A 26,588-nucleotide genomic window follows, 5' to 3' on the forward strand; every position below is an offset into this window, starting at 1 on the left:
TTGCGTTCCTATTTATATAGGCCAGCAGTGATGAAGCTTCTATAGGGTTACTGGATGAACTAAAAGAATTGTATGTATTTACATACATACAAAGCCAACTTTTTGTGCTGTTGTTTTTAATAAAGAAATGGAAATTGCTTACGTGTGCAGTAGGTAGAGTGTGAGTTGTATGAGCCCTCCATCCAGAACACCATATAACTGGAAAAAATTATATCGACACGCAAAAAAAGTTTGTTATATTAAAAACAGTACATTCAGAATAATTCTTTTTGTTTACAAAATGTAGGTAAGTATAGTCTGGAAATATATAATACTAAAAATATTAGTAGTGCTTATTTCTGGGTAGTGAAAGAACTTCTTCTTTTCCTCAGTTATTTGTTCCAGTAAATAAATATGTTTTTTACCCTTCTAGTATGATAAAATGAAGCCAAAACCCTTTTGCATGAGGACCATGTATTATCATCTGACTGCCTTGTAATTCCTCCGAGAATACTTTGTTTCATATAAACCATATTATTCCCCATTACTCTTGCTTTTGGGGAACTTTTATATGATTATGGCATTTCTCATAAAGTTATGATTCATTTAAAAAATGTCCTTTGACAATCAGTATTCTTGAAATTTTGCCGATTCTTTAAGAACTTCCTAATATTCCAAATATCCCAAATATACGCTCCATTACGTATATATAAATCCTACAAGGATTTAACATTCAGGAGTTTGGAAACAAAAACCCAGACTTCATCCGGCACGTTTATTGAGCCTATGCCACTTACAGAATTGTGCTAGATATTAGCAGTGAGGAAAATTGACATAAAATTCACTCACTTAAGAACATCCTTGGGGATCCCTGGGTGGTGCAGCGGTTTAGCGCCTGCCTTTGGCCCAGGGCGCGATCCTGGGGACCTGGGATCGAATCCCACGTCGGGCTCCCGGTGCATGGAGCCTGCTTCTCCCTCTGCCTATGTCTCTGCCTCTCTCTCTCTCTCCTCTGTGTGACTATCATAAATAAAAAAAAAAAAAAAGAAAACCAAGAACATCCTTGTAGGGATGCCTGGGTAGCTCAGCAGTTGGGCATCTGCCTTTGGCTCAGGGTGTGATCCCAGGGTGTGGGATCTAGTCCCACATTGGGCTCCCCGCGGGGAGCCTACTTCTCCCTCTTCCTGTGTCTCTGTGTCTCTCATGAACAAATAAATCTTTTTTTTTTTCTTTTTAAAGAACATCCTTGTAGGTTCACTTGCTGTGACTACAGTACCACTCAAATAAGTTCCCTGGATCATTACATACACAAGAAACACTCTAGAGGAAATAGTTCTGTATGACACCTAGGCAGGATCATTCAGCATTACTAATAAGGTTTTTTGGACTCAAATCCCTGTGTGGAAAGGAACCTTGACCCTGGGGACCTAAGATATATTTGATTGTGTTGATCAGATAAATTTATTTTTGTTCCTAAGGACTTATTTTACATAGACTGTCCATGTTTCAGTTAGACCAGTGTCAGACTGGATGGATTTCTTGGCCCTCATTGTATTAACTTCATGTCCTAATACCAGCTAGAGGTGTAGTCTGAAATTTTCTATAACAATCCATCATGCAGGGCACTGAAAGAACATTGCAGTGCAAAGTCAAGAAATACAGAAATGAGAGCATTTGACTTCTTTAAACTTCCTTCCTGTCATACACATTTGTCAGTATCCTTCCTCTAGTCTTCCTTGTCTTAGTATATTTTACCTCCATCATCCTAGTTACTCGTGCCAAAAACTTAGAATCCTCTTCACATCAGCTCCAAACCTTTGTGTCCAAAATACATCTTCAGTTTTACCAATTCCCTTTACCTCAGTTGCTGCCTCTGTTGTCCAAAAGCACCACCACCTCTGCTCATATTGCTCTGGTACCTTCTAGTACTTTCACTGACTTCTAGTTATACTTTTCTCTAATCCATTCTTCACATTGTATGTAGTCAGAATAATTTTTTTTTAAACTTGCCACATTGCCATTGTATTTAAAACATTTATTCACTTCCTTTTATCCTCAAAACTTTTAATAGACTCAAAAGCCCTTATGACTTTGCCCCTGTCATCTCTTGCTCTATCTCTCTCCTTACACTGTAGTTCAGCCACACTGGCTTTCTTTCAGATCATCCTTCCATCAAGGAATGAAATAATCAACCCATCATCCTTCAGCTAAAAAATCATATTCCATAATCTAAGTTATCCCTCCCGTATTTCATTTCTAGCATGTATTATTAGAATGTTGTCATAACTCATGAATGTGATTCTTTGATTAATGACATTCTCCTAGTTGACTCTAAACTTACTGGGGCAAGGCTGCTTTGTTCACACTGAGAGTCCCAGTATCTAGCCTAGTGCCTGGCACATAGTTACTAAATACTTAATTAAAACTTATTGGATAGATGGATCACCATGCGTATATGTTGAAGTTAGAGCATTTCTTTTTGAATATTTCATTTTGAGAGTTTTTTTTTTTAAATCAAATATTAGAAAGGATGGCAGTAGTCCTGTTCTGTCCCATCAGTTGGTTGAAGAAGGGCTCACTAAACCAGTCCCAGTAATATTGTAGAACATTTTAGTGTACTTTCTTGTTCCTTATATCCATTACTTACTAATTCATTTGTTCCATTAAGTTTTTGTGTGCTTATTGTATGCTAGGCATTGAAGAAATAGCAATACAAAAAGGAGATAGCATCCCTACTCTTGAGATTCTTAGAGTCTAGCAGGGGATATGGGCTTAAATACAATAGTAATTAAGTCATAATTGTGGAAAAGTGCTAAAAGAAAGAATAAGTTACCGTAGAGCAGTGGTTCTCATTTGAGAGTAATTTTGCCCCTCCCCGGGGATATTGGATAAATTGAAGACATTTCTGGTTATTACACCTGGAGGGATAGTACCACTCGCATCTAGGGGGTAGATGCTGGGTGCTCAGGACCTATCCATACCAAAGAATCAAAATGAACCAAAATTTCAGTAGTACTAGAAGCTGATAAACCCTATTCTAAAATTTATGTAATGAGGAATACTTTCATAAGGAAGTGGTATTTAAACAAAAATACATAGAAGTTTGTAGATGGGAGAGTGAAAGTGGATTGGATGTATAGGCAGAGGGAAGAAAATATGGAAAGATTTAAAGGTTCAAAGGAAAAACCTCTTTTTTGATATATTAGATAACCTGACAAAGGAGGGTATAGAGCAAAGGATACAAAATTATGTTGGAGAGAGGCAGAGGCCCTCTTTTATAAAGCCATTTGAGGTTGTCTATAAAGAACCTAGTGCGACATTCAGAGTATATTGTTGCATCAATAGGTCTGGAGCTCAGAGCCTAGATGATAGATAAAACTTTGAGAGTTCTTTACAATGATGGTATTTGCAGTCTGAATTTATATTATTATTGGTTTGCCAGGTTGTAATTGTTTTTCCTCTAACACTCAGTTACTGGGCAGGTTCAGAAAAGATAGAAGGTTGGGTTCATTCAAGGTTTAGGTTTTGTCAGAGAGGTGTGAAAAAGGATTTTGTGGCTGGAGAAATAGCTACTGTATTCTCTGTAGAAACTCAGACCAGGAACGTTTTACAAACTAAATACTCTTTTTTTTCTTTCTTGGTAGAATGCTGATGATTTTCCAAAATGAAATTTTGGTATTTATCATGACAGAAAAATTTGCTATGAATTTCTAACCATACACTATGAGACAATGAATATTTTCTTCAGAAATAGACTACTCTTGAACCTGAGTTCAACCTGGGGGAGGCGGGTGGGGTTAAATTTTGGAGTAGGTGCTATATGTTGAGTGGTATATTAAATAAAAGTAAAATTGATTACTATATAACTTTGAATTAGAAATAAATAACAGATTCATCTTAGTATAACTCTCTGTGATTTATATTACATATGCAACTGATTCTTTTCTTATGAAGCACAAGCAGGAGAACCAGAATATCTAGAGCAGCCATCAAGAAGTGATTTCTCAAAGCACTTGAAAGAAGAAACTATTCGAATAATTACCAAGGCATCACATGAACATGAAGATAAAAGTCCTGAAACAGTTTTGCAGTCGGTAAGAACTTCTCTTTTAACTCTCTGAACATAGACATCTTCATGACATTTCCAGCAGTGTAATGGAGAGCACCCTGCATAGGAGTCAGGAGAGACTGGGCCAAGAGACAACTCTACCATTAACTTGAACAGGGACTGTAACCCTAACCCCCAGGCGGTAGCTTCCCCAGCTGTATTTTTTTTAATGCCTTTTTTTTTTTTAAGATTTATTTATTTATTTTGAGAGAGAGCATGCACACCCAAGCAGTGAGCGGGGGCAGAGGGAAAAAGAAAATCCTCAAGAAGACTCCCCTCTGAGTGGGGAGCCTGATTTACGACTCAATCCCAGGGTCCTAGCATCATGACCTGAGCCGAAATCAAGAGCTGGCCACTTAACTGACTGAGCCACGAAAGTCCCCCTAAATGCTTCTTTTTAAAAATAAATTTCTGTCTTCCTGCTAGAGAATTTTGAAAAATCATACTCCTAGACTAAATTGATCATTTGATTTGGAATTTAAAAAAAAGAAGTATAAAATTTAGCATTATTTCTCTTTTTCCTTCACCCCTCACTCCATCTTTAGTCTTATTACATTGAATATAAGGTAATAGTTTTCATTGTTCATAGAATATGTTTAGTAACAAAATACTAGAAATTCTAGGTTTGAGAGTAAATGTGATCTTGCAAAGTGGTTTATACATATTTCGGTACAGTGTCTAAACAGAATTGTCATTAATAACCCTCCTGTGTTGTAGCTCTCGATTGTGTCATTTTATAGCAGTAAATTGTGTACATTGGTACTATGTTTTTAGTGAATATGGCCTTCTGAGAGATGTTATTTTAAGAATTTCCTACTACAAAAAACATTCAGTTGCTGTAGTCCCTTCTTTTTATTAGCACAAGCATCTATAATACAGTTTCTCGATAACTAATTTTGGTATTTGAAGATTACCCTCCTAGAAAACTAAAGGGAACAGGACATACAATTTTTCAACAAAGTTTTCTACTTAGTGAACTTGGTCTCAACAATAACCTGCTAATTTTCAATGAAGTTTGTCTTTAATATGATAGGGCCTTGATTAACCAAAATGCTCAATTAATGAGGTATTCTGTTTTGATGAATAATCAGAAATTGCTTTTTTATTTCACTTACTGTGTGAAAAAAATTGATTATATCATTTTACTACAAAAAATGTTTTAAAATAAGTGTATTTTTTTATTCCAATGTTTTGCAAATGCCCTGGAGACTCTAAATGAGCTTGAGATGAACCTCTGCTAACTCTAAAGCAATCTTAGAAAATGTTTCTTGTAATGGATCTCTGATATCTAACTTCTTGGGTTATGATACAAGAGGAAAACTTAGGGTGGTAGAAAGAGTGGAGAAGTAGATACAAAGGAGAAATATTTTTGCATGATCTAAAAATGTAGTTTGCTTGGCCCTTTGCTAATTAGGAATTTTATTTGTTAAAGCCTACCTTATGGTTAAGAAATATGTCCTTTTAACTAATCAGAGAGCCAAAGATACTATTTAGCTTAATACTAGAAACATGATTTTCTTTTTTTAGTTTGGTTAATCATGTATAACATAAATTTGCAGAAACCTGCATTTAAATGCATAATCTGTGTATATATAAAATTATATCTTATAAGCCTACAATCTACTGCTTCACTTTTACTTGAGAAAGGAGGATGGCATTGAGAGATTATGATAGACAGCTAGCATAAATATTTTTCCATTTGGCGTATCTTGTGGAGTATCACCAATAGCCAGAGTTGTTTGTATAAATCCTACAACATATCTAAGAATATGTTAATCATGGCTGTCTGAAGCAGCCTCTTAGTCTCATTATTAGTTGCTTAGGATCATAATAACCACATAATTGGTTTTTCTCCCTTAAAAGGTATACCTTAGAAACTAAAATTGCGTACATGAAAAGAGTGTTGAAATTTTGGGATTAGATAGTCTTGGTTTTTCAAATTTTGGTTTTACTTCTCACTAGTTACACAAACATGAATAAGGTGCTTAATTTTTCTAAACCTAGTTTCTTTTTACATACAATGGAGTTGATTGTGAGATTATTTTTTGAAGGCACCTAGCATGTAGCATAAGGTACTAATTTGCTGCTTCTTTTTGTTACTTTAATACAAACCATTTCACGAACATACATACAATATACTAAATTCCAACCTGAGTTTAAGAAATCCCTCGAGGGAAGCCTGGGTAGATCAGCGGTTAAGCATCTGCCTTTAACTCAGGGCGTGATCCGGGGGTCCTGAGATCGAGTCCCACATCGGACTCCCTACATGGAGCCTGCTTCTCCCTCTACTTGTGTCTATGCCTCTCTGTCTGTGTCTCTCATGAATAAATAAATAAAATCTAAAAAAATAAATAAAAAAATCCCTATAGAGAGATACTCTCTAAATGTTTATACAACTTATGGTTTAGAAGAATGTCTTTAATTTTAAATGAAATATTTTCAAATTTGAAAAATATGAAAAGTATACTTCAAGAAAGAAGCATGTGTAACCCCACGTCTTAAAGCTCCAATCACTTAATATGTTGTTTTGTTTTGTTTTTTTTTCCCATTCTTATTTTTATGTACAGGTTTGGGATCTGTTTTTCTAGCTGAGGTACTACTGCATATACAGTTTTGCTTATATATTGCCTTTTCTGGTTGTAACCGTTTAACATTATAACATAACCATTTCCCCATGTTAAAAATTCTCTGTGAAACACATTTAATGGTTGAGTATTATCCCATTGAGTGATTAAAGACTTACTTATGTAACCATTCCCCCACTGTATATTTGCTTTTACCTTATTATAACTAGGCTGTTATGAATTGAAATATGGAGAAATTTTCATTTCTATCTTTAGAATAGATTCTCTATAGTTAAATTTTACTGGGTTAAAAGATAAGGAGCATATTAAGGGGGTCAAGGTGGTTGTAGTTACATAGCTTTCCAATAGCCGTTACATGAGAAATCACTTTTTAAAACAATCCACTTAAGAGAGTTTAGAGAATTAATAAAAATCTTTGTATTTCAATTATTTGGGAACTTTTATTAACTGAAGCACTTATTAACTCCATTTAAGTTTAGCTATTGCTAAGGTATTTATATAGGGCCTGTCAATACTAGAAAAAAGATAAATACACTTGTACTTTAATGAGCCCTAAAATTCTTTATGTGGGAAATTTTTATAGTACCTTTGGATATGTAAACTTGAGTGATACTTCAGAGTTATTATACTCACCCAAAGTTTCTTCGATTTTTCAACTTGCATCATATAACTTGTCAGTATTACGCTGTTGAAACTCTTCTGTGGTATCTGAAAATGTTTATAAAACATTTTTTCCTAAGTGCAACCTTTTTCAAAGGCAATATATTGTTTTGTAAGGATCAGTATTTTATGTTTCCCAGTTGCTACTTGCTTTAAATTTATATTCTCTCTTAAGATAATATTGTTTTAGATTGATTTGATTGTGAGAAGTGTTTCACTACAGAGTCTAGATAGATCTCCTAATTTACCTGCTCAAATTTCACTCCTTTGGATTGAGACCTAGCACAATTATTCTTCTTTCATATGCTAGAAGGATTAAAAATTATTAATTAAATGTGATGGGCTAATAAGCATATCTCTCTAGGTATGTATTATAGTAATATTATACTATTATAATAGTTATGTTCAAAATGCAATATATATACTGTATATAGTATAGTTATTCAAATACAAGCAGATTAAAATAGCATAATAGTATTATAATATTATTGTCATTATAGAACGTATAATATAGTTGTCATTATAGAATAACTATCAGATATGAGGTATTGAATTAACAGAATATTATCTCTCATGATCACAACAACCTTGCAGGTTGGTTTTTTCCTGAAAAGTTGAGAACTCAAAATAAGGAAACCTTTTCTAAATATGTTTAAAAGTAGCATTTCTTTTAAAAAGGACAGTGTCAGTCTTGGCAATTAGTTTTGTTTTATTGTTGAAACTCTTTTTTGCATATGTACTTCTGGAAAGTCATGAAATGTGCTCATCTCTAGAATTATATTTCAAATTGAAATAAAACCACTTTAATTGCTTTCATCTTGTTTATATCAAAACTAAAGTTTGTCTTTTGCTTTAGAAACCTAAGGCTGCAAATGGAAATTACTTAAGCAAGTTCCTTTTAAGCACCTTAAGTACTTGTGAAATTTGTTCATAGGTAAATAGTGAATATGCTAATTATAAATTTATTCAGTAAAATAAGACCTTTGTGAAATCTGAACACTATTTTGAATGAACTTCATTAGTATAGTTGAGTGACTTCTCTGGATTTCACACTGACTTCTACTCTGTTAGTATGAATTTAGGGAAATTTATAGAATTTGTCACTAAAGAAAAGAGTAAAAAGAAAGAAATCTGATTGAGTTGTTAAAAATGGATGTCACAAAAAAAAATGGATGTCACTTTCCAGCATGTTTTTCAGAAGCAAGAATTCATCAGACACTTCTCTATAAATACATCATACAAGACTCTCAGAGGCTGTAGAGTGAGTTAAATATAATAGAGTCTGAATATAAATTGGATATACAATTGATTATTAGAAAGGATGGAAAAGTAAAACTATAAGAAAGAAAAAACTTACAGACTCTCATGTCTTATTTTGATGGGAGTTATCAAGGTAGGATTTATGGAATTATTAGAATTAAAAAAACAAAAACTTCATCTATAACATATAGACAGCAGTAGAAAATGCAACTCCAGTATTTATTATTTTTAAAGATTTAGGTCCAAAATGCTTTATGGAGGAAAAAAAAAACCTTGATTAAGTAGTTGAAACATAAAAGGAAAGTTAGACTTTGTGTATTACTTAACCATGCATTCACTTCTAATGTTGGTTTTAGGTGGTTTAATTTAATACTAAGCAAATGCAGATATTTTTTAGACTCAGGAATCTCTGCCCTTTATACTTAGTATTTGCATTGTTCTCTTTTCTGATGTTCATACCAATAATCTTTTTCTGCAGAATCCTGAAAATACCACAAGCCAACCACCTTCTAACCAGCAAGTTGTAGAGGTGGCGATTCCTCATGTAGGGAAATTCATGATTGAGTCAAAGGAGGGGGGTTATGATGACGAGGTACCTTTGTTGTAGACCTCTGCACTATTCCTACTTAACTTTGGCTATTTAATACACGTACTTTGGGCATGCTTGCACCTTCACATTTATGTGTATTGCTGCATAACATACAGCTTGGCCACCCATGGTCTGAAATTACCTTACCAACTGCTAACAGAATTTTGAATTTCAAATGAAAATTTAAGTAGAAAGCTTATGGAATTTGTCAAAAGAATAATTTTATGTTCCTGGAGTGAATTCTTTTATGTAGACATATGATCAGTTTATTTTCAGGTTGATAGACTCTTAAATTTTATCTTTTTTATATGTGAAGGAAGGACCAGTAAAGCTGTTTCTGAATAGTAACCCAGAGACTTCCTCCAAAATTACAATCAAGAGATTATATAAGAGTTAATCACCAAAACCAAAAGTGTCACAAAAACATTAATATTATTGTGCCACTGTAAGAAAATATGGGCTATAAGGAGAATAAGAAGCTGTTTTGTATGAGATAGGAACTGGTCAGGTAGATTTTCTGAAGCAGATGTTAGATGTATTGTGACTCTCAGCGTATAATCAAAAAAATGGGTTATAGGTTCAGAACCTCAGAGATGATGGATGCAATCTCTTGATTGCTCTAATACAGTAGCTTCATTGTGCTTTGAGCTGTTCCATTTTACAAATATTTTAAAACATGAACAGCTAAGAATGATAAGCTATTACAAAAACAGACATATTTAACTATTTAATACTTAATAGCAGTGTGTTGTTCCAGTTAACTATTTTATTATCATATTGCTGCCTGGAAATTATGGAAACTGGCATGTTTTTTAATGAAAATGTTAACTTATTGACCAAGTACCTGAGTTACCTGTTTTAGGGTAAACCTTCTGGCATTTTAAAATACAGAATTGTGATTAATCATTTAACACTATCTTTAGTGCAAATGCTTATGCTTTTGGCAGATGCATTTTGTTTTGTTTTTGTAATTGATTGGAGTGACAGTTTAACAGTGCATGTACCCAGGAACTTTTAAGTCATATGGATACAGGGCTGCAGCTCATCACTGGTGATGGTGCCCAGCCAACAGGCCAAAGTGGAGCTGAAATTGAGCTCATGCTGAGCTTCTCAAACCTTAAAGAAGAGGCACTTTTTTTTTTTTTAAACAAAAAGAGTGTTGCTAGTTCTCAGTGGTTTTCAGCACCACTCTCTAATTTGTCAAGAAGGAAGTGCCTTTTTAGAATTCTTTGGTTCAGATAGGATGCCTTTTTGCAATTTGCACAAAGGCACCATAATGGAGCTAGCTGTGGCCCTGTATGGATGATGGCATATTGGATCGTATTAGCTGTAAAATATACAATGGATGATTTATAAAAGTAGTGGAAAACAAAAGACTTTTAACTTGCATGTCAAGAAACTATTTTGGTTTTCGATATATCTTTTTATGTTAACCTTTCAAAAACTCTTACCTATAATTCCTTGTGGCAGATCATGATGACACCGAACATGCAAGGTATTATCATGGCGATAGGTAAATCCAGGAATGTATATGACAGGTGTGGCCCTGAAGCAGGGTTCTTTAAGGTACAATTAATATTCTCATTTAATGTTTTAATGTTTTTAAAATGATCTTCTTAAAATATTTTATTTCCTTGAATTAAATTTGGTTTCCTGTATAATTTCTCTTTTTCTATTTTGTTTTTTTTTTTTTTTAAAATGTTTCTTTTATTTTTTTTTAATTTTTTATTTATTTATTTTTTTTATTGATTAGTCACACACACACAGAGAGAGAGAGAGAGGCAGAGACACAGGCAGAGGGAGAAGCAGGCTCCATGCACCGGGAGCCCGACGTGGGATTCGATCCCGGGTCTCCAGGATCGCGCCCTGGGCCAAAGGCAGGCGCCAAACCGCTGCGCCACCCAGGGATCCCTTAATTTCTCTTTTTCTATCTTAGACACGGCCACCTGATGTTCTGAGGGTTTCTTTTATGCAAGAATCTAAGAGTGATTGTTTTTTTGTTTTTGTTTTTGTTTTTGTTTTTGTTTTTGTTTTTGTTTGGTAACCCAGATAATTCAACCAAAAACAAACATTTTACTGGAGTTACCCTAATAGTGTACCTCTGGGTTGATAGCAGAAATTTGAATTGTGTTTTTATTTGAAGAGAATAAAAGGTATTGATGAGCAAAAGTAGGAACTGAGTAATTGCTTCTGGTATAGTTTATTTTCTTCTCATTGGTAACACTATTAGTCAACATTACAATATATATATTTTCTAAATTTCACTGTCATTTGATTCTAAACTGCTTTCTTCACTTGGTTGTTTCAAATATGATTTGTTCATTTATTTTTATGTTTCTTATTGTCTTACATTTTCTCCAAATTAATTTTTAGTATCCTGGTCATTTCGAGAAATGTGAGACCATCAAGCAGTTGCCTTATTCCATAACCAAATCTTTTTTCCCTCTAATGATGTGGAAATGTTGGGGTTCTGGAACAAATGGTTAAGAAAGAATTCATGAGACACCTTTGGTACAGAAAAGAGGTTTTAGAAAGGGGGTTATATTAAAGCATGGGGACTAGACCTGTGGGCAGAAAGAGCTGCACTGGAGCTTTGAGGGGTGGCTGATTATACACTTTCAAGTTGGGAGGGCATTAGGGACAGTGTAGATTTTAAGGAATTTAGAAGCAAGGTTTCCAGGACCTTGAGGGTAGCTGTTAGGAAAAGGTCATTTATTAGTCTAGTAAAACCTTAGTCATGAGACCTTTCAGACATATATCAGTGGGTTATATGGTTGGTGGGGGGATTGCTAACATATAGCTTGGTGGGGGCAAGTAGAGATAAAAGAAGTTTCCAAAGGAATCTTTGTATATTAAAGGAGACTTACAGGATCCTGGACGTCAGTCAGGCTAATGTTAAGATAAGGTTGCCTTTGCCCTTAGCAAAGTATTAACATCAAGGCAGTTGAGTTCCTAGAGGAAGGTCACTCTACCTATTTCAAGGGCTTGTCAGTGGGCTATAAGTTGTAAGGAAATTTAGTGTTTTTTTTTTTTTTCTTTTGCCTTTGTTCTCCACATCATTTAGTACCAGATCTTTACAGTGTTTTACTTAAAATATTATTGGTTTTATATTTTTTTTTGGTTTTATATTTTTGAAGGGCAAAAAAAACACTGTATGTTTTGTCTTATTTTGATTTACCAAAAACTTCAAGTTGTTTTCACTTCTTGCACTATTAAAAGAGTTATTTTCTAAAAAAACAAAAAGACTTTATTGAGGTATGGTTTACTACAATAAGCTATATGTTCTCTTTTGACCTTAAAAATCTAAAATTTTCCCTTAATTCTCTATGCTCTGCCCCCATCCAACTCAGTCTTCAAAAAGCTATTTATATTCACCATTTCTTTCATTCTATAGTACAAGAAAGGGCTTTGTGCATAGTAGCCTTATATTAATCAGCACTTTTGAGCTTGTTAGAATCAGAGTGACCAGCCATCTTGGTGTGTCCAGGACGGAGGAGTTTTCTGGAATACAGGATTTTAAATGCTGAACTGCCGAAGTTTTGGCAAACTGATCCCAGGATGAGTTGATTGCCCTATTTAGTAAGAACGGTTGAAAAAAACTGCTGTTACTGGAAAAACAAAACAAAACTTTAAAATTCACCTTATTTCCAGGTGGTCTACATTTTCTTTTCTTAAAATACACTGAGTGTGTATATCTTATACAATTTTCATCTATTTCTCTTGGAAAAGTTGTCTGTCATTTAGAGTAACCTTGTCATTTTTTGGTCAAATTGGATATCTTTATGTTGAATTGCAAATATCACTTTTTAGATTAATGCCTGTATATATTTTAAAGAGCCAGCTAATTATATATGCTGCAAACAACAACACACCCCACTCCCATCCCTGCTGCAGTAACAGCTTCCAGTTATTTTATCTAATCGTTTTGGCATGAATTCCATATCTTTCAGTGAACACAGTGCTTGAGTTTTTGTGATTTTTAGTTTACACATTTCCTGTTGAATTCCCTACTGGGGGATATGAACAATAAGCTCTCGTTCTCCTGTCTCCGCTCCCCACTGACAGTTCCCACTGTTCCATCTACACACACACACACACACACACACACACACACAAGTGTGTCTAAAATTTTGTCATTTGGATTAAATCAGAATTCTCAGTTTGTATTATTATTTCTATGTATTCTACTCAGAATTGAGCTGAGTCATAAACATTATTATTTTGGCTCCTCCCCCCCTTCAGCTTTCATTTCCCTTGGAGTTGTTTTATTTTTTGGTTTGCTTAGTTTTCTATATGATTACTGATGCACTTCTAAACTCTCTGCCAGCTGTTTAAATCTCCTCATATTCTGCTGTCAATTTAATGTGCTTGGAGAAATTTATTTTGGAATAGACTTCATGGAATAGACTTCTTCTGGAATAGACATCATCTATAAGTCTATTCCAGAAGAAGTCTATTTGAGAGCTTTGTAACCTGCTTCAATCTACATTGATTTTCTTTTTTTTTTAAATTTTTTTTTAATTTTTATTTATTTATGATAGTCACAGAGAGAGAAAGAGAGAGAGGCAGAGACATAGGCAGAGGGAGAAGCAGGCTCCATGCACCGGGAGCCTGACGTGGGATTTGATCCCGGGTCTCCAGGATCGCGCCCTGGGCCAAAGGCAGGCGCCAAACCGCTGCGCCACCCAGGGATCCCTACATTGATTTTCTTTTACCTCCAGTGTATAACTAATATCTTGGGATCTTTATTCACCATTACCTGGGGATGCCCTTTGTGTCTTGTCCTTTATGTATTTTCTATATTTCCCTTTTTCAGTTTACCGTCTGATTTTGAGGCAGCAGCAAATCTGTATATTTATTTTCACCTACCTGTAATTGATATATATGCACACAAACATATATAATCTTATGTAAATATTATCAGTTATTTATGATTAATGTGTAGTTTTTAGTATAGGTAAATGATTAGCATTTGGAAAATTCTAGCTGATAATATATAATTTTAGAAAATTTGTCATGTAAATAAAGTAACATGTACGCAATGCAGTCATTTGCTAATATATAGATGTCTAAAATAAAACTAGTAATGGCAGTCTCTGCCACTGCCCTATGTAACCACTGTTAACACTGTGTATAACCTTTCTGATTTTTTCCTTTTGTTTATACAAACATGCATATATAGGGAAAAATTTTTTTCATTTTTAAATTTTACTCATATTATTTTGTAACTTAACATCACTCAGAAATATATTGTGGGCATTCTTAAAGTGAAGGCACTATATCTACCATATTATCTTTTCTACCTGCATTTAGAATTCTAAGGTTTAGATACATATTTTCATTTATTATATATTATCCTCTTTATGGACATATATCCTTTGTTTACCCAGGCTGTCATTTCTATTTGAGTTAGTTTATGGTATCTTTTTTCATAAAGAAGTTTTAAAACACTGTGCTTTCAAATCTTTCTACTCCTTTCTGGATTCTGGAGTTTCATTGCCATACAAAAGTCTTCTTTCACCCAAAGTATTACAAGTTTTTTTCAGTAGTTTCTTAAAGCACTTTTCTTAGTAAATTTTTATTTTTATGGATTCAATGTACACACTATAGTAACTCAGTAGCATTTTGTTTGGGTTTTTTACATTCTCTATTAATAAATTTTATTGTATTTTTCTTTTTTGTGCTGTCTTCATCAAGATTGATTTTATGCTTATATTAGCTTTAGTAAATGAATTTGAAAGCTTTTTTTTTTTTTTTTTTTTTTTTTTTTTATGATAGTCACAGAGAGAGAGAGAGAGGCAGAGACACAGGCAGAGGGAGAAGCAGGCTCCATGCACCGGGAGCCCGATGTGGGATTCGATCCCGGGTCTCCAGGATCGCGCCCTGGGCCAAAGGCAGGCGCCAAACCGCTGCGCCACCCAGGGATCCCCTTTTTGTTTTTCTTATACTCTGGTGTGGTTTACATAGGAATTATCTATTCCATAAGAGTAAAGTTAGAACTTATAAAACCAGATGAGCCTAGCCCCTTTTTTGGTTGTAGATTTTTTGATAATTTTTTGGTTTCTTCTATAGTGATTGGCCTATTTAAACATGTTCTGTTTTCTTGGCAATTGATTCAAATCAATATCAGGATTCAGTATTAATTCACAAAATATATATGTAGCACAGTACCTAACATATGATGGCTGCTTCTGTCTTACTGTTTCCGTAAATGAGATATACTATATTCTTAATTTTATTTTGTAATGCTTAGTTTATTATACATAATTACATATAATTATAGTATAGTATGGTAATATAGCTATATTTGCTTTCTGTTGCATTACCAAAAACATCTTTATTGAGTATTTTATATTAGCTTTTTGGTTATGTGAGATGTTTTTCAACTCTGCCTTTTTCTAAAAATGGACTTCCTTATGTATTTTGGTCAGATCAGTTTTAAAGTGTTAATATATGTTTGTCAGTGGTAAACCATGTGATGAAATGTTGTTTTCTACTAATAAAAAGATAAGTTGGAGAATGAAACTTCTATCTGGGTAAGTGGGCTGACTGAGGTTTCGCCTCTTAATTAGGAAGAGTCACAAGGCAGTTACAGACACTGTAGTAAGCCGGCTCTCCCACATGGGATCTGTTCCCTGTAAACACATATAGTATGGGAGTTAGTAGGCAGGCGGAGCTAGACGAAGTGAAGATGCTTACCTGGGTTCTTTGCCCAATTGATTATGTTATGTTTAGTTTCCACTGTTAACAGAAAATCCCCAAATTATAGTGGTTTAAAGAAAGAAGTGTTTGTCATATACAGATGAAAATCTGAACGGCAGTACAAGACTGCTATGATGAGCAAATCTAAAAGCCACAAGGAAGGTGCTCACAAAGTACTTGTTGCTTGTATGTGTATGTACGGCGGTGGCGGTGGGAGGGTCATTTCATAATTGTGATCATGGGATTTGTATACTTTTTTTTCACTTATTTTGAAGACATTAAAATATTTTTGTGGGTTTTCTTGTTTTTTTTTTTGTTGTTGTGGAGGGGGTATACCTATTAAAGTATCCTTAGGATTTTTTTTTTTTTAAGATTTTATTTATTTATTCATGAGAGATACAGAGAGAGAAAGGCAGAGACACAGGCAGAGGGAGAAGCAGGCTCCATGCAGGGAGCTCGATGTGGGACTTGATCCCAGGTCTCCAGGATCACGCCCTGGGCTGCAGGCACCAAACCGCTGAGCCACCCAGGGATCCCTGTCCTTAGGATTTTAATGAAGTACTAACACTTCTGTATTCATGAAACTTTTTTTCTTGGTAGTCATAACAGTTGTTCCTAGTTGACATAATTTTATCACTTTTTTTACTTTTGAAATGCTTATTATTATTACCCCTTTATTTACTCAGAGGACATAAAAGTACATTTATTACAACATGTAACATGCCAAAACGTACAGCTCACGAGTGTGCAGTGTAGTGAGTGACCACAGTGTGAACATGTCCCAGTAAATCCCAGTCAGGTCTGGAACACTGCAGTACTTCAGAAGCTCCTTTTTGTTTCTCCTTCCTGTCGCTCAGTACATTCTTCCACTGCCCAAAAGTTGCCATTATCTGGACCTCTAACAACCTAAGTGAGTTTTCTTATGCTTTATACACTTGGAATCTTCTACTACAGGTCTTTTTTCTATCTGGCTGCTTTTACTTCTTGTGTTTGGGAGTTTTAGCTGTATTTTGAATATAGTTGTAGTTCATTCTCATGTTATTCCATTGTATGAATATCCTGTAATTTTTTCTCATTCTCTTGAAAAGCATATCATGATGTATTTATTACCTGCTTATATCAGGACACTGTCCTCAATCCAGTGTGTGTCTTATAATTTTACTTTATTACTGGTCTTGTACCTTTCTTAATTTATTCCTAGATTAAAAAAAGTTTGTTTTTATGAATTGAGACACTTACCTCTCCTTTTTCTACCAAGTTATTGGTAGGGTAGGTAGTGGGAAAGCTAATTAATTTTATTTATTTATATTGTACCCAATTACCTTCATTTTCTAATAATTTTTAGTTGATTCTTGTCATTATTTCAGCACCCTGATTCCCAATAATTATCTCATTATTAGGATAATTTCCAATATACTTTTTATTTCCTTTCTTTGTATTAGGTTGACCAGACTTTTCAGAATATAAATATTAAAATAATGTTAGTAATATGCTTCTTTGCCTCCTTTCTGATTTTAATGAAGGTGTCTCAAGTATTTTATTTTCAAGTATGATGTGTAGTAATTTATAGATTTCTCTTTACAAATTTAAAAACACTTTTTCTCAAATTCATAGTTGAGAGTTTCTTCTAAACTGATTATTGTTGGAATTTAGAAATATTCTAATGTATCTGTTTGAGATATGAACAGATTTCTTTGTAATCCTTAATCTTTAGAACGTAAAGATTTTATCACTGACCCTCTCCCCTTTTTAAACATTATAAACACTATTTCTGTATATTCTTTTGGTATACAATACAGTTTATCAAGAATAGACCAGGGTTGACATCTGTGTTCATAGGTAAATTGGTCTATAATTTCCTATTTTATATTTGTCAGTATTTTGTGTTCATATTATGCTGGCCTTATGTAGTTATTCAGAAGATTTTTCCCTTTTCTCAGGCTTTGAGGTAGTTTAGATCAAGAAATAATTTGGTCCTTGAAGATTTGGTGTAACAGCACAGCTCTAAAATAATGGGCCTGATTCCTTTATTGGGTACAGATCTTGGACAACCTTTTCAGTTCTTCTGTAGCTTTACTGGGTCTCTTAACTTGGTAGTTTCTCTACCCTTTAAAGCAGTTCTGTTAGTTTATATTTTCCTAGATGATCATCTGTTTAATCAAAGATTTGTATTTATTGGCATAAAGTTATATATACTTAAAACAAATTTTAAAGCTTTTTAAAAATATATTTTTAGTATTGTCACCTTTCTTATATGTGGTGGAGTTTTCTCCCATACTTTGGTTTTCCATCCAGCTTTTTGGAAAGAAAAGCTTTTGACTGTTAACTGCGACATATTTTATTTCTTCTACCTTACTTTAGTTTATTTTCTCTCGTTTCCCCCACTCCCTCCAGTGTCTTAAAATGTACTTTTCCTGTACCGATTAAATTGGAATTTTCCTTTGATTACCAGTCTGGCTATGTCCCATAGGTTTGGGTATCTTATGATCCCAATATTAATATAATTTTGATTCCTTTGGCCCAAGAATAAGACAGTATTATTTTAATTCCTAAGAGGTTAGTTTGCAAGTTGTCTTTATTTTTAATTCCTATTTGAATTGTATTGTGGTCAAATCATATAGCCTATATATTTGGAATTTGAAGTAGATTTTCTTCCATCTTTTGGCACACTGTCAGTTTTTTTAAAAAATAGTCTATAAATACTTAATTTATACATATCTATAGTTACATGCACACTCATACATACGTACTCTCTGAAGTCAACTAAACTTATTTCAGAGATAAGAGCATTAAGACTTCAAAAGAGAGAGAAACTAGTCTTGTTGAAAGGGTCATCTATAAATAGATGGGGAACAAACAAGAAAGGACATCGTGTATTTAGAGAACTTAAGAAACAAGGACCTGTGTGCATCTGTGGGAAGACAAGCCTGACTTAAGTGGGAGGAATCTTTCTTGAAGAGTCATAGGAAATAAGACTGAATAGGAACTTTGGCCTGATAGTAGGACCAGGTTAAAGGTTTAGTGAAAGACCTAATGACCAATATTACATTTCATTTTATAAATGTTTGGTGGTTTCATTGTAGTATCTGTGGTAGTTAACTTAAATAATTATCTTCACAGGCAGCCAGAGTATGGAAAGGACAAACATAATTCTAGGGTAGGATTCTGAGGAAGTAGTATGTATCAAATTTGACAGCTCAGCAGTGTTAGCTTTATTCATAATGACAAATGGTGAAGAACTCTGCTAAATATACTGACATGGAACATCTGTTGAAATTTCGAAGGAATAGATATGATTGCAGATTTTAAACATCAGAAAACTTTTTTAGAAGGAGGTTCATAAAAATAATTGATAATTATAAAAAATAATTTATGCTGGCAAAAAGTGATTTTTGCATGTTTGAAAAATTTTTTGTTGAAATTTAAATGTGTCTTTTTACCTCTACTGGTTTAACTATCTATAGATTGTAACTTTGGCATTTACTTGTACAAATTGGGAGAATCTTAAATAGAATAAATATAAGAGATGAACATAATTTTAGAATAAAAGAGGGATAATATTGCAGCTTGCTAATAGAAATCTCTTTGCTCTTAAAAATACATAGACTCTATTTTGAATATAGGTAAAAAATATATGTATAACCATTTAGTGTTTTAATTCCTTATCTCTAAACGTACACTTTCACTTTAAGAGACTCAATACAAATATATTTTGGTCATACTAATTTTGACCAAAAGCATGATATCTGATATATTTGAATATCAAAAGAACGTGTGATAGTCTATGACAGTCACTGTCTGAAGAGCATAATAAAGAAAAACAGTTGATTGTTTTTGTTTTATATTTATTCTCAAATTCAGTATAGTTTGGCTATTAAATGGACATGTGCCCTTTATTTTCAAATTGGAAAAATGGGAAGATTTTAGAGTTCTAAGCAAAGCTTATGTGTGCTAGTTTCATATGCATTAAAGTGACCTTAATAATCCTACATGTGAAAATATAGTTTTCATGACTATTTTTAACCACACCAGTTAGGTTTTTAAATGGCATGTATAACCAAAAAAAAAGAAAAGCATAATTTATGTTAGCTATAAAGTAATAATTCTGTTTATAATGCTAAGCTATATAGAAAGGACTTATTAGCCTTGCCTTTAATTAAGTATAAGAATGTATAACTAGAATATTTCACTTAATGTTTGTCAGTTACATTTTTTTTTCCCTTCTGTAAAATATAGCATAGTGTCTGGATGGCCAAGAATTGCTTAAGAGAGGCATGGATTTTTTGTAAAATATTTTGCATGTGGCCCCAAAACGTTTTATGGTTAACAGAGCTAGGATTTAGATATAAGTCCAATATAAATGAATATTATAAAAATATCATTTTTAATAATACATGTTTCTTGTATACAACAGTATTTGATATGTAAGCTTACATTTATTTCTGTATGAGCCAATATTTCCAGATGATTTGCTTATGTGTAAAACATGTATCAGTGTTATTTCCTGTTATAAATTTTTGAGATCATCTGTTTATAAAGAAAAGGGAAGCTCAAGCATAAGGTGGTAATAATGATAATATTCATTAATTATTACACTAATAAAACTCAAATATTTTTGAAATAAGGAATTCATTCTATGGTAACTAAAGTCTGAGGGCTTACTTTTTCATTCTTTATTTTTGGATCCTTCAGCTAAAAGGTAATTACAGTGGTAGTATTATGCCTATAAGAGTCAGTTATTTTCTTTCAGATATAGGCTTTCCAGAAACATGTATTCCAACCCTAAAATTAGGGATATTCAAGATATACATGAACATTAAGGAGGGCATGTGATGTAATGAGCACTGGGTATTATACAAGATTAATGAATCACTGACCTCTATCTCTGAAACTGAGAATACATTATATGTTAATTAATTGGATTTAAATAAAATTTTTAAATGAAACTGATACTAGAAAACATAGGGTAAGAGTTATTTAGTATCTCAGTCTTATGTTGCTTCTGATTAGACGACCAGACTCTAGTAAGTTTTACAGCATTATTCATATAGGAAGGTTTGGTGTATTGTTTAGTAATACTTCTCTACATGAAAACAAAAAAACATTTTTATAGTGAAGGGATAAGGAAATACACATATGGTCAGTTTTACAAAGTTCTTTTCAACTACGTAATATGGGACAGTATTTTTGTAATACTTTAAAAGAAAAAAAGTATTTGAACACAAGAATAATTAAACTGTAGTATTGAAGGATTTAATTATTATAATTACCCCAAATTGGCATTTTGTTATATTTTCTAGGCAATTAAGTTGGAGTATTCAAGATTGGTTAAATTGGCCCAAGAAGATACCCCACCAGAAACAGATTATCGTTTACATCATGTAGTGGTTTATTTTATCCAGAACCAAGCACCAAAGAAAATCATTGAGAAAACATTGCTAGAACAATTTGGAGATAGAAATTTGAGTTTTGATGAAAGGTAATTTAAAAATATGAAATATATAACTCATATACTCAAATTGTCGTTTTAAAATAGCTTTCAATGCAGTTTTTTAATGCTTATTTTATACCTATACAGAGACCTATTTCAGTAAATATAGCACAAAACTTGACTTCACTTAATTTGAACAGTTGCTTTATAATTTCTCTGGAGTTTATAGTTGTGACCTTTAAAAAGTTTGAGCTGAAAATAATTTAGATTGTTTTAGTATATTTGAATTATTGACCAAGGTACTGAGCTAAGCAACATAAAAATATACAGAAGAGTATACTATAATCACTGCCCTTTTGGGATTCAATATTTTAGAAAAATAAAGAATTCCTCAGTCTCTGTGCTATGTATATTTGAGTCAGTTCGTACTTTATTGTAGGGGGCTGTCCTATAACTTGTAGGAGACTTAGCAGTGTTCCTGACCTCGCCTTGTTAAATACTGGTAGTACCTCCTTCCAGTGGTGACACCCCAAAGTGTCTCCAGATACTGCCAAATAATCTCCTGAGGAGCAAAATTACTCTGTTTGAGAATCACTGGAGAAAAGTATTTAATTGTATATACAAATAAAATAGGTTAATGCCCTCTGACATCAAGAGAAGCCTTAAAATGGTTAAATTATATATTGTATTTTTATAGTAAAGTAAGCTAAAGAAGAGAAAGTGTTACTAAAATCATAAAGAGAAAACACACAATACTGTAAAAAATCTGTGTGTGAATGGACCTGTAAAACCCATGTTATGTCAGTATCTACTGTATTTTGGTTTACCCAAAAATGTTTTCTCCTAGAAATCTGTATAAAATTCCTAGAATTTTTTCCTATGATTAGAAAATTAAAATATAATCTAGTTAGAATGAATACCATTTAAAAAATTTAAACCTTGGATAAAGATCCAAGTATTGGACATGGTTTTAGAATACAGAAACACTTATGTTATCTTTTAATTCTGAAATAATTGATTATCTTTTCATGAATATCTCAAAAATACTGAAAATATGTATAGCAGAGGAGCATATGAGAAAAACAAAGCATTCAGGATGTAATTCCTGTTTTACCATGTGTCTGCTGTGATATTTAGGATTAAGTAAAAGAATACAAGTAAATGATTTGAACAATATATGATAGACAATAAAGTGCTCAGTGAATGTTGGTTATTCCAATTTTATTAATATTAGCATGAGCATCACTTATTTTACATATAACCACTGCAAAGAGCTCAGAACTATGACTGATTATGACCCTTATTATTTGGTTTGTTGGGACACCATGTTGCAGTGAATATATATACTATTGCACTTGGGGAAAATATTAATGGGATAATCACACTGACTTCTCATTCCTTTGCAATTTTTGTTCTGAGGACTACAAATTGGTCAGTTTGTTTTGATAGCCTAGTTTCTCTTACACTAGAAAGACAGAATAAGATCCCTGTGCTAACTAAATATATTCTGTGGAGATTTCTTTGTAACAATGATTGTATACATTAGAATGTCTCTGTTACCTGAGACTGAGACGATAGGCACATTTTGGATTCCTTTTTTTGCTATTTATGAACAATGCCATTTGAAAGGGGAAAATGAGATTTAATGTCTCTTAAGCTTACTTAATAGATACACATTATAAAAAAACCACATTTCATTTGTTTACTTCCGCAGTATGTATTGATAGAGTAATTTAAAAGCCATATGTAAATATAGCATGGTAAACTTGAGTTAAAATTATTGATGCTGTCTTTTTTATGTACTTTACCATCCAACATTGATCCAAAAAACATTTTCAATTAAAATTATTTGGGAGTTGCTCCTTCAAAAAACCATTGCTCAGTGACAGTGGATTTATTTTCATGTGTTAGGTAGTTCAGTTTTGTGTCACATATTTTTCAGTTTTTATGAATTCTACTTTTGATTTAGAAATGCATTTCTTTTATTTGAAGGTGTCACAATATAATGAAAGTTGCTCAAGCCAAACTTGAAATGATAAAACCTGAAGAAGTAAACTTGGAGGAATATGAGGTAAAGTGCCTTTTGAGAGGTTGAGCTGTAAATTGAGGAATTCTATTGTTCACTGATCTACCTATTATTTCAACATAGTTGAGCACATGAGCGAATAAGCATAGAAGAGGGTAAAGTAACCTGTCCAGAGTTTTCACAGCTAGCAGATTATAGCTTGGTTAACACAACCTCGATCAATTGATCGATCAATCTTTCAATCTTCCTTCCTTCCTCCCTCCCTCCCTCTCTATCTATCTATCTATCTATCTATCTATCTATCTATCTATCTATTTAATAGAACCTGCATTCTTAAATGTTATTATGGTCACTGAACCCATGCTGTATTTTCTTTGTTTGCCTAATCAGATATTTTAGGGAAGAAGTTAAAAACTTGACTTTAATTACTGTATGCCATATACATTTGTCATTATTGGACAGTGTTGTACATATGAGAGAGAGCATGCATGCACACTCATATCATGCTTATGGTAATTTTTGTACACAAAATTCTTTCGTGTTAACTTTGGCCTTAAAATTAATGCTTTTTAAAAAATTTATCAGTTTAAACACCTAGTATTTCTTCAGCTTTTTAATTTAGCTATACATTGTCTTTTTAAGTTTATAAATCTAGTAAATTTTAAGCTGATTTCATAGTGTCTTTTATTAATGTTTGGTCCCAAACTTAATTACTTTAGATTCCTTTAAACAATTATTGTAATTCATCACATTATCATATAAGAAAATGCACATTTTTAAAGACTTTATTTATTTATTTATTTATTTATTCATGAGAGAGGCAGAGACATAGGCAGAGGGAAAGGCAGGCTCCTCCAGGGAGACTGATGCAGGACTCCATCCCAAGACCCTGGGATCATGACCTGAGCCAAAGGCAGACACTCAACCACTGAGTCACCCAGATGCCCTAAGAATACTCATTTTAGATGGAAACCCTTAACCTGGAATACAAAGTACAGTTACTTTAAGCTGCTAAAGAGTTAAAGAACAACAAAACTATCAAATATATAGAACTGTGGACATTGAAAGCTTTCCTTTTGTCATCAACAAAAAGACAGGGATGTCTGCAACCACCACTTCTATTCAAAATTGTACTGGAAGTTCAAGTGGGCAGCAGCAAAGCAACAAAAATAAAATGTAAAAGATTGGAAAAGAAGAAACAAGGTTATCATTATTTGGGAATTTTACACCTAGAAATTACAAACAAAATTTACAGATAAATAATTGGAACTAGTAAGAGAGCTTGGCAACATGTAGAACTTATGTCAAGCACCAGTTTTTTTAGTCCTTTATCCCAGCAGCAGATAATGAAAAAGTGAAATTAAAAAAAAAAGACACCATTTATAATCGCATCAAAGAGTGGGCAGTAACTAGAAAACAATTTAGCAAAAAAATGTATATGACTTAAAGAGACATTAAAGAAAAACCTAAATAAATGGATATACATAGATATTTGGAAAACTTGGTATTTTAATGATGCTATTTTTTTCCCCAGATTAGTTTATTGATTTTGTGCATTCCCTGTTAAACTTCTAGCAAGTTGTTTGATGAAGGTTGATTAGCTGATTTCAAAAATTTTATGAGGAATGCCTGGTTGGCTCAGTCAGCAGAGAGTATAAAACTCTTGAACTCAAGGTCATGAGTTTGAGCCACATGTAGGGTGTAGATATTACTTAAGTAAAACCTAGAAAAATTATGAAATGCAAACATCTCACTCTAGCTAGATGTTCTTGAAGAACAAGGTAGGAAGGCTTATTCTATTAGAAATCAAGAGATACCATTCTTAACCACTATGTTTTATAATAATAAAAGCATAAGGGTAGGTAATTACAACAATAAAGCAGAATAAAAAATCTTTTTTTTAAATTTTTATTTATTTATGATAGTCACACACACACACAGAGAGAGAGAGAGAGAGGCAGAGACATAGGCAGAGGGAGAAGCAGGGTCCATGCACCGGGAGCCCGACGTGGGATTCGATCCCGGGTCTCCAGGATCACGCCCTGGGCCAAAGGCAGGTGCCAAACCACTGCACCACCCAGGGATCCCCAGAATAAAAAATCTAAGAACATATGTGTAAATAAATGTACATATGATATATGCCAGAGATGACAAGTGAGTTGCTCACTCTGCTTTGTCTCCAAGATTCAAGTTACGTGGGACTTGATGTTTTAATTATGACTTGATTCTGCAGTCTCTCCCCATGGTTGCTTCATCAGATTGAACACAGCATATTTTTGTTTTGAACACTTCTCATATTCTAACTGCAGAGCCATTAAATCTTACAAATATTTACATGATATGTTTCTGGATTCTGTGTATCCTGCATATCTTTATCTTGCTCTGAGTCACGAGTCAGCAAACGTTGGCCCACAGACCAAGTCCAGCCCACAGCCAGTTTTTATAAATACAGTTTTATTGGAACTATTTGTTTACATATTGTTTAGGACTGCTTTCACACTACAGTTGCAGAGTTGAATAGTGACAACAGAGACTGCATGGCATGCAAAGCCTAACACTTACTGTCTAGGTCTTTACAGAAAAAGTTCACTTACAACCTCTCAGGCAATTCTAATGACAAGAGTGGCAATTTGAATACTTTTCCACAAGAGCTAACTTTAATTATTTATTAAATCCTATATTGAATTTAGTTACAGTTTTTCTTGAAGCAGTTTCTTTTTTTTTATAAGTTAACAAAAAATCCAGATAATGTTTTCTAGGTAGAGGCTGTCAGTTCTGAATTCTTGAGTCCTATTACATGCCCAATAATTGGATTTTTTGGAGGGAGGTGTGGTTGGAATATGACATGCTTTTTATTCTTTTCACCATACCTCATATGAAGAAACTATTCAGCTACCATATATAAAATAAAATTTAACATAAATTTGGCAAAGTTAAAAGGTTAAATAAATTTATTATAATTTTTCTTTTAGTTTCTTAAAATTCTTCATCAAATAATAATCTTCAGTATTGATTCTGTTATAGTAGTAACTTCATTTACCTCTTACATCCAATCTGATGTACATCTATAATAATGTTTTAATAATATACCTTTATACAGAACGGTTTTTGAGAAACAGAAAACATGGTAGATTATTTTGCCTTTATATTTTGTTATCTTAAAGTGAATCATTTAATTTCTTAATAATGTCTAATTTGTACATTTATTCTTAGACTAATAAAGTCTTGTGTATTGAAATTGAAAGTCT

The 26,588-nt window shown here is 33.1% G+C and overlaps 1 protein-coding gene across 4 annotated transcripts in view; it reads left to right on the forward strand.

Annotated features, from left to right (window-relative positions):
- Window positions 1-26,588, forward strand: part of USP25 (ubiquitin specific peptidase 25) — a 136,331-nt gene that overhangs the window by 101,060 nt on the left and 8,683 nt on the right. For 3 of the 4 annotated variants that reach the window (XM_055313820.1, XM_055313823.1, XM_055313822.1), the window contains 5 exons: window positions 3,934-4,073; window positions 9,071-9,184; window positions 10,652-10,747; window positions 21,184-21,362; window positions 23,307-23,385. In XM_055313820.1, coding sequence (XP_055169795.1) covers window positions 3,934-4,073; window positions 9,071-9,184; window positions 10,652-10,747; window positions 21,184-21,362; window positions 23,307-23,385 — 608 coding nt within the window. The remainder of the gene's footprint in view (window positions 1-3,933; window positions 4,074-9,070; window positions 9,185-10,651; window positions 10,748-21,183; window positions 21,363-23,306; window positions 23,386-26,588) is intronic. The other variant, XM_055313821.1, reaches the window with a different exon arrangement.

Source organism: Nyctereutes procyonoides, unplaced genomic scaffold, assembly GCF_905146905.1.
Source record: "Nyctereutes procyonoides isolate TBG_1078 unplaced genomic scaffold, NYPRO_anot_genome, whole genome shotgun sequence".
NCBI lineage: Eukaryota > Metazoa > Chordata > Mammalia > Carnivora > Canidae > Nyctereutes > Nyctereutes procyonoides.